General features: G+C 51.5%; 1 protein-coding gene across 2 annotated transcripts; it reads right to left on the minus strand.

The window, feature by feature from the left end:
- Positions 1–808: 808 nt before the first annotated feature.
- On the minus strand, positions 809–2,633 carry LOC109373477 (cornifin-like). 2 transcript variants are annotated; one of them, XM_019627292.1, is made up of 3 exons: positions 2,573–2,633; positions 1,250–1,496; positions 809–1,201 (listed from the first exon to the last, which is right to left on the minus strand). In XM_019627292.1, the coding sequence occupies exons 2-3, from the start codon at positions 1,475–1,477 to the stop codon at positions 1,115–1,117; spliced, it is 315 nt and encodes a 104-aa protein (XP_019482837.1). In that variant the 5' UTR covers positions 1,478–1,496; positions 2,573–2,633; the 3' UTR covers positions 809–1,114. The 2 variants fall into 2 exon arrangements, with proteins under 2 accessions (XP_019482837.1, XP_019482836.1); XM_019627291.1 differs by having other exon boundaries at positions 809–1,496.
- Between the last annotated feature and the right edge of the window lie 6,366 nt (positions 2,634–8,999).

Genomic DNA, 8,999 nt, shown 5'->3' on the forward strand with positions numbered 1-8,999 from the left:
GAGCTTCTCTGTCTGTGCTTTTTGTGTGAGTATAAGTTTATATGGGAAAGGGGGTGATGACCCCCCCATCTTAAGCTTCTCCTGGGGCAGTCACTGTGGCGTCGACTGTCCTTCTACAGCATTGGGGTCTTCATATTGGGCACTCAGTGAAAGAAAAACACCAACCAAAATGATTAAATTTGTGTGTGTGTGTGTGTGTGTGTGTGTGTGCGCGCGCGCGCGCGTGGTGTGGGAGCCTATCTGTGTGTCTCTGTGGTAAGTGTGTGGGTATGAATGTGTTTGTGAATGTGTGTATGTTTGTATCTGAGTGCAATTGTTTGGCTTCTGTGTATTGGGACATCAGCAAGGGAGGATGAGTGAAGAGCAGATAATCATGTTGGAATATGTACAAGCACTATTTCATAATAATATTAAATAAGTACTATTAAATAAATAATAGAATAAACTGAATAGAATAAGGGTGATTCGGGGCAAGGACTCAGAGTCAGAGAGAGCTTGAAGCAGATACCGTGTACATTCAGACCTGACTCACTCAGGGACAGGAGGAAAGTCTTGGTCTGTCTCAGGCTGCCCCAAGTAACAGGCTCTGGGGGACCTTGACGGCTCTCCCATTGGCAGCCCAGGACTGTCCTGTAACTACAATAGTCTCACACACACACACACACACACACACACACACACACACACACACACACACCTTCTGACTGCAGCCCTCACGGCCCGCCCTCTGGGTGCAGTTCCTAGTTCATGTTGATGGAACAATGAAGAAAGCCGAGGCGACCAATGACACAATAGCCAGCTATGGAGTTAAAAATTATTTAATGGAAACAGAGCTGGGAACAGTCACTTGACCACCCCCGCCCACCCCCAATCACTCTCCCAATAAGCCCCGAGCAGCTAGAAGGCTAGCTCAACCAGTGAGACCTTCAGCCTTAGGCATGGGCTCAGAAGCCCTCCAGACTGAGTGTGAGGGACATCTTTTTAGAGGGTACAAAGAGGGAGGGGTTCCAACTCAGGGTGACAGCATGCTAATTACAGGTAGGATGAATAAACAGTGGGAGAGGGGGTTCAGCATCCAGTGGTCGGCTCCTCCAGGGCTTGGCCGTGGACCACATTACTTCTGCTTGGTCTGCTGAATTGGCGCTGGGGTGATCGTTGGGGGACATGGCTCTGGAACCTTGGGGTGACACGGCTCTGGAAACTTGGTGGGACATGGCTCTGGAACCTTGGGGTGACATGGCTCAGGAACCTTGGTGGGACATGGCTCAGGAACCTTGGTGGGACATGGCTCAGGAATCTTGGGGTGGCACGGCTCAGGAACCTTGGGGTGGCATGGCTCTGGCACCTTGGTGTGGCACGGCTCCTTGGTTTTGGGGACACATGGTTCCTGGGGAGGAGGCTGGCAGGGCTGTTTCACCTGCTGCTGCTGAAGCTGGGGTGGTGGGGTGACTGTCTGCTTCTGCTGGTGGGAACTCATGCTTCAGAGGAGGCTGGACCTACAGACGGAGTAGAGGGTTTAAACTGGGATTAACTCAGGAGGAAGCCATGTTCAATGCCAACAGGTTTCATTTCAGGTCCCTTTAGAAGAGTGAGCCTCATTTCTCCCCTGGTTGTCCTTTTCACTTGAGAGCAAAATATGCTTTGATCATTTCTGGGCCCTTTCAAAAGGTGGAGCTTAAAGGGAATTTGTTCGCTGCATTTCAGTGGGATTCGTTCCTCAGTTTCCTTTCTTCCCCAGATGTGTGATACCCCTCATTGGCAGGTACCCAACACCACCTATTAGGTCTTTGGGGAAGTGATACCTTAGAAATGCCTGAGTCTACCCACTCCCCATACCACACAGCACACTGTGACTTCTAGGATGAGTCTCGTGTATGAATCTAAGCCCCGACTTCTGTACTCACAGCCGTTGCTCACAGAGTCCCCTGTGCAACACTTTCCTTCCCATCTCGGCTTGTCCAAATGCTCCTCTATCATAGCTCATGTCACATACCATCACTGGGAGCTCTTCCTGAGTGTGGCGCCCCCACCGTGCCCCAGAGCTCCCCTGCCCCCTCTCCTCACACCAGCCACTACTTTGGGTTTCATCTATGCATGTCCATGCATCACCTGCCCTGCGAGGTTGTGAGTCTGTTGAGGAAGTTCCTGTCGATGTGATTTACCCAAAGATCCTAGCATAGTGCCTTAGCTGTAGTAAGCTCTCAGGAGAGCTCCACTGCATGAATTAAAATTTTTATAAGTATCATAACCAGAGAGGACAGTGGTGTTTCTGAGAGTGTTCTGAACTGAGTTCTAGTTGTGATCCTGCTTTGAACTTACTGGGGGAACTTGCACGGATCTGTCCTCGTCCTTGACCCCCGTCCCATAGCTGTCCACGGAGGCGGCGGACACTGAACCGCCTCCTAAGTTCTCTTCAAACCCGAACTGGGCTTCACATTAGAACACAAGCATTCCGTATTCTCTCCCTCTAATGAATACCCTCCATCAGCCCAATTACACATGGTTGCCTTTGTCCAGCTTCTAATAATGACAAAATAAACAAGCTTCACATTGGTTCTCATCAGAGACTTACCTGGTTTGCAGAGAAGAACGGGGTTTCTGGTCGCCCTGGTCTGGTGGAGAGTCAGTGGCCAGCTGGCTTTTTATTGGCTACCTGCGCCCTGCCTTAAGGAAACGGGCCCTCTGTTGTCATTCCTCACCTGTCAAACATGACTCACCCCCACTCCCCTCAATTACCAGTTGGCTCAGCTTTTGTGAGGAAAACCACCCACTTGATTTTTTTGGCACTGGCTTCCTGACAGTGATGTCACCTGGACCTAATTCCCGCTGCCGCCATCCCCCTTAGACCCAAGTGTCAGGCTTGTGTTGGGGAAGGGTGAGTCACAGGCTTCCTGGAAGATTTAATGAGTTAACCCTGGAGGGAGATCTGAGTCCTTCGGTGGCCTTGCCACCTTCCCGCTCTCTTTCTTCTGGAGATGGTTATTCTTCACGTTCTGGGGGATAGAATACATCCGGGCGCATGAACAAATGGGAAAGGGAAGGGGAGCAGAGGAGCTGAGGTGGGCATGAGTTGTCTGCCTTACAAAGGTAGAAGCGTGGAATTGACTGAATGTAGACTCCTTGACTGAGGGTCCAAGGACTGCATCTGCATTTCTGCCATCTTTTCCCTAATTCCAATGAAATGCACACATCCAGAATGACTTAATTATCACCCCCATCCCCACCCCTCCCTGACTGGTTGTGAATCTGGGTAAACCTGCTTTGCTTTCACCAGCCACGCCTTCACCCCTCTACTCCTTTAGAGATTTTTCAAGGGCTAATTCATCTTCTGGGATAACCTTCCTGTCCACTCCACCCAGCCTCCTGGCCTTGGCCCTTTCCTCCTTCCCAACCCAACCATATACCAGCCCCACCTGAAACCCTGGAGCCATTTCTAACTGCCTTCGCCCCAAGCCCATCCGGGGAGCACTCTGTGATGCCTCCTCCAGCTCCAGCCCCTCCAGCCAGCCCTTGCTGGCTGCGATGCTCCCCCCTCTTTCTGGCTCTGTATCTCCTGGGGGGCTTTCTGCCTGTCAGAGCTGTGCCTGCTCAAAACGATGGTATTCCCATGGTAATATTTGTTTCCTCCTGTATTCAACAAATACTAACAGAGTCCTAAGTATAGGCCAGTCATTCTAGCAGCTCTCCGAGTGTGAAGGTCACTTTCTCTCCTCAGACCGGGAACTCCTTGGGGAAAGAGACACAGCCTAGAGACAGCCATTAGTAGAATGGATCTCTGAGAACCCCAGTCCATACTCCTCAAGTGAGGACTGGGACGTTTGAGGCCAAGAGAGGTGAAATAACTCACCCCAGGCCAATCAACAAACCCCATGAGGAAAGGAATTCTACATAAAAATCCTACGTTCTCCTTTGTCTTAACCCATCCCCTCTCCTAATGCCCACAGAAGAAATTACCCCAGGCGGGAACATGATTAAAGGTGGAAATGGAGAGCCCAGACTTCCTGGCTCAGAACTGGGTCCACTCATAGTCCTGGGGCTGGTGTGTATGCGTGGCGCTGTGAAGAGGCACCACGGGGCTTGCCTTGGGGTAAGCCCTTAATCTTTGCTGAGATGAGTCCTCTGAACAGTAATATCTGCCTAACGTTTGCAGTGGCTCTGGGGATCAGCGGGGAGGATTTCTGGCTCTGCTAGAAACAGGAGGGGGCATGAATTAGCACTGGTGGAAATAAGGCGCTCGTTCCGTTTATCATCCCTCAGTGGACCAGGGTCTGAGAGAGGAAGGGAGAGAGTCGAAAGCTAAAACGCCTGGTGTGAATGAGAGCCGCTTTCACTCTGGAGGAGCTCCCAGGGTGGCACAGTGACAGAGCCTGGGTACCTAGACTGGTGATGACTTTGAGGATGGCAGGTGGTGAGCAGCCTCTGAGCACCTGGCCAGGTGTGCCTTCCCCCAGTGTCCTGGCGTTTCTCCTTGACATCTCTCTTCTGGGGACATAAGAACCGGGATTCCCTGAGTCCTCACACCAGCAATTTTGTCTGGTCAACATCACATGCACCTGAAGTCACTGGTGTAGAGCTGCCCTCAGAGCACAGTCTGTCACCAGGTGTGGCCTTTGGAAAATCCGAATCACCCTTAAAAGCCAGGTGTGTGGATAGTTCCTCTTCCTCGTTCCCCACCCCTGCCCCCAAACCCACACCTAAAGGTTTGAGGAGCACCTGCTGGCTCCACAGCTGGGTCACCTCTTGTGAACTTGAGTCGAGGATCAGCCTCCCACGGTGTCCCCATGGCCACCGGGGACACATCCATCCTCACACGGTGACCAGTGTGCAGGAGCTGCTCAGAGAGCTGGCGGTTATAGAATGACTGACTGGCTGAATGACTGAATGCGTATATTCATGGATGGCATTGTTTGCAAGGAGAGGCTGAGAGACAGATGGGAAGCCCCTTCTCTTTAGGGACGAGCTGAGGAGAGAAGTAAGGGCTCAGCCAAGGACCGTGGACGCTTCCGCTGCCTTCTCCGTATCTCTGCTTCCTGTCAGTCACTTTGACGACCCACCTCCCTCTGGGCTGCTCCTTGCACCATGGCCACAGCTGAGCTCCAGCCTGTGGCCCCACTGTAGCCCCCTCTGGGCTTGGCCCAGGTTCCGCTCTCTACCGCCAACATGAGGGCTCCAGGCAGAACCCGCTGCTGTGCCTGGTAGAAGCCTCAGTCCTTGGGCACCTGCTTTCTGCCCCTCTGTCCTGCGGTGTCACCCAGCTTGTCTCAGGCTTGGAGGACCTGAACCAGCTTTGAAGGCAGGGTGCCCCATGCCCTCCCTGGGCCTTGCCCTGGATGCAAAGGGATTTTCCTGTCACCCGGTGCCCCACCCTGGCTGGGCTCTCCTGCCTGCCTCCACCTGTTTCCCCCTCTCCACCCCACGCTGCTCTGGCACCTGACTCTGGAACTTTCCCCCAATCCCCCTTGCTGGTCTCCTTGTTTGCTTATCTGGAGTTCACTCAGGGGTTGGTATTGAGTCTGTTCTCATTTAGAGAAGCTCCGTTTCACTGTTAGGGTTGGGCTAACTGGTGGATGTAGCTGCAAGCTCCCCACATAAAGCAAGGGGGGAGGAGGTGGCTTCTGATGGTAAGGACACCCCCCCCAGGACCTCTCAGCCTTTCACGGGAGCCCCTCCTCAGGGCACACGAGGCTGCTACTCTGCCACACTAGAGCCTGGCTCCCCTTTGGACCCTCTGTGGGATGTGCCTCTGGGTCTCCAGCATTTACAGAGCAGGGGAGACGGCCGCGAGCCCAGCCAGTGATCCCATCCTCTCTGACTCAGGTTGCTCCTCCTTTTTTATTCCCCCGAGGCCCAGAGCACATACAGAAGGTCATGCAGAATTCGAAGTCCAGTTGTTCTCACCATAGGAGCCCATATTTTAAATATGGCACCCTCCAGACACAAGCAGGATAAGGAGAGTTTTATTTTCACCCTCCGCCTGATGACTGTGAGGAGCTAGGGAGAGCCGAGTGTTGGTGGCTTGTTACAGGTCCTGATGACCAAAGAAAACGGTCTCTATAACACATGGAGTCCGCATCTGAAAGACAGGAGGGAAAGGAGGAAGCAACGCCAGGCTTCAGGCTTGCTTGAGTGTTGTAGAAATTTTCTGAACACTCTGGACACTTCCCCAGCGGGCGAGGGAAGTGGAGGCTGCCAAGTGTGGCTGCAGAGGTCCGGGCACTGACAGCCTCTACCCAACCCTGTGTCTTGCAGGACGGAAGGGACGAACGGGGTAGGGAAGGGACGCCCAGGCCCACAGCTTGTCCAGCAGCAGATTTAGACCAACTCCCTGTTGTCTGATTCCTTCTCCAGGCCACTATCTCCCCAGGAATAGGACTCTGCGTCCCCCATCCCCCGCTTCTCCCTTCCCAGTCTCTGGAAGATGGATAAACGTTTAAATCTGGAGTCTTTGCTTGGGACAGGTAGCAAAGGAGGAACCTAGGCTGAGTGTCTGGCCCAGGGGCTTCCAAGTCTTGTTATGCCCTTGTTAGCTGGGTGGCCTTGAGCAAATCATCTGACCTTTCTGCGCTTTGATTCCTCATCTTTAAAGTGGGAACTTTAAATTGTACTTTACAAGATAGTTGTAAAGATTAAATGAAACGATGCCTCAAGCATTTTTAGGATGCATGGGCTGAAAATATTGTGATGATAATTTTGGCTAATTTGCCTCACTCTTTCCTTTCCTTCCCTTGAAATCAGATGAACTGTCTTCCTGTTGTCTATGCACTTCCCTTTTTCTGCTGTGTGTGTGTGTGTGTGTGTGTGTGTGTGTGCGCGCACGCGTGTGTGTGTGAATGTGTTGGTGTGGGTGATTGTGTGTGTGTGTGTGAGTGTATGTGAGTGTGTGTGTGTGAGTGTATGTGAATGTGTGTGTGTGTGTGTGAGGGGTGTGTGAGTGTGTATGTGAATGTGTGTGTGTGTGATTATGTGTGTGTGTGTGTGTGTGTGTGTGTGTGTGTGTGTGTACCCAAGGGCAGCGCCCTTCCCAATGGAACAGCGAGTTTGGGTTTTGCGATGGCTTTACCTCACCTCCCTTTTTCCAATAAACTTTCAGAGTCCATGTCGGCCAGATGATACCATGAGTTATTGGATGGTGACTATATGACTGCACAGTCCATATGAGTTGGGGTACAGGGTGTGGCTAAAGATCGTGCAATAACCTGGGGCATGCCCTAGATAGGGAAACTGAGGCAGAAAATGTCAAGTAACTCTTCCAAGAGGTCACAAATGTAGGATGTGCCGGGATATGGTCCCTTAAAAACTCTGCCACTTTGGTCCTCAGTACTGGTGGAGCGTGGGGCATTCTGTAAGCGGGAGGGCTACTCTTAGAAGAGGCACTGATGGGTTCTGATGTCACACAGCTGATCTGATCCGTTGCCTATTTATGTCCATTTGAGATAGAGGTTCCCTGGGCATGGAAATCAAAAGACACAGGTAGATATATTTTTAGTGGAGGGTACTGGGTTTTGAAATGGGATCTGGGATGGTTCAGACTAATGTGCTAGGTGTGGTCCTCTCTGATCACTCACTGCCCCCTGGGCCATTGCAGGGGCACCGTGACAACCATGCAGCTACACATTTTCCACAGAGAATCCAAAACTCCACCAGAGGTGACTGTTCATAGTTGTTTGTCTCCTCTCCCGTTGGTTCAGCTGTGTCTGCTTCGTCTCTGACCCACCTCTGAAAGCAAGTGCCACTGGAGTGTTGAGTGACCTCTGTAGATCATCGGTTTGGAAGCAAAGCCCTGGCTTCGCTCTCTGGCTCTGTTCCTTGACAGTCTGCCTATGTGTGATATTGAGAAAGTGTCTTACTAATAATAGCTCCCATGTGATTGGCACCCACAAAGTCTTAGACTTAGTTCTGGGCACTTGATAGTAATCCTCACAATAGCAGCGCTAGGAACAGGTTGCCAAACCCCATTCTACCAATGGGGAGTTGAGGCACAAAGAAGCAGTCACTTGCCCACGTTTATGTGGCCAATAGGTGGCTGGTCCAAGATGCAAGGTAAGACGGGTTATCTTACCTGTACGTTAGGACTGAGAATATCGGCTCGAGGGCTGTTATTAGATGGGATTCCATAGGCAAAGCTACCACAGTGATTACGGCCCAGTCGGTGGACACACGACATCAGTGCCTTTCGCCCCCTGAAAGTCCATCTATTATTAGAAACTCATCCCCAGTGATTCAGAACATTCCATAATTATCTTGGTTTGTGAAGTAGACAGTCAGTTGTTTGTTTAACACGTATTTGCTGAGTGACAGCCAATGCCCAGTGTGAAGTCCTAGCCTTTAAGGAGCCTGTGGCGACACAGGCAGCACTCAGTGGGCTTCTGGGACCCAGGACCCGCCAATGAGGGGGTGTTTCCCCAAGTGACCTAGGCATGAGACTCCCTTGGGGTGTTTGCTAAAAATACAGCTCCGACCTCTCCATCCTGATGAACTAGAAGTAGCCAGGAGAGGCCGTGGGACCTGTGCTTGTAAAGTGTTCATCAGGTGGTTTTTATGATCAAACAAGTTGGGAAACACTAGATTCTAAACCCCATGGCTTCTGTACCTTGACTGAGGTCGACATCATCTGGTATCTTTTAAAAAAAATAGCCAGATTTGGGCTCCTCTTTCATTTTATTTAATCAGTTGATTTTTAAAAAGTCCTCAGATATTATCAGGCTTGAAGATTATTGCTCTAAGAGACTGTCTCAACTCCTAGTCCCTGAATGTAGACAGACAGCACCAGTGCCATGACCTCCTCCAGCTGGAAAGAGGTGCCGGTGGGTGGGAGGTGGTGCAGATGGGTGCTAAGGTGTCTGGGCACCTATTGATGTTGATGCGACTAGATGCTGAGGGATGCAGGTGTTCAGCCTGAGGGGATTGGGAGGCTTGGCAAGAAATTAAGTCCCATCCATGGAAGGCCAAGTACGTCCACACACTCTCAAACCCCGCCTTCCCTCCAAGGAAGCATCAAA

This window comes from Hipposideros armiger, unplaced genomic scaffold, assembly GCF_001890085.2.
Source record: "Hipposideros armiger isolate ML-2016 unplaced genomic scaffold, ASM189008v1 scaffold_729, whole genome shotgun sequence".
Classification (NCBI taxonomy): domain Eukaryota; kingdom Metazoa; phylum Chordata; class Mammalia; order Chiroptera; family Hipposideridae; genus Hipposideros; species Hipposideros armiger.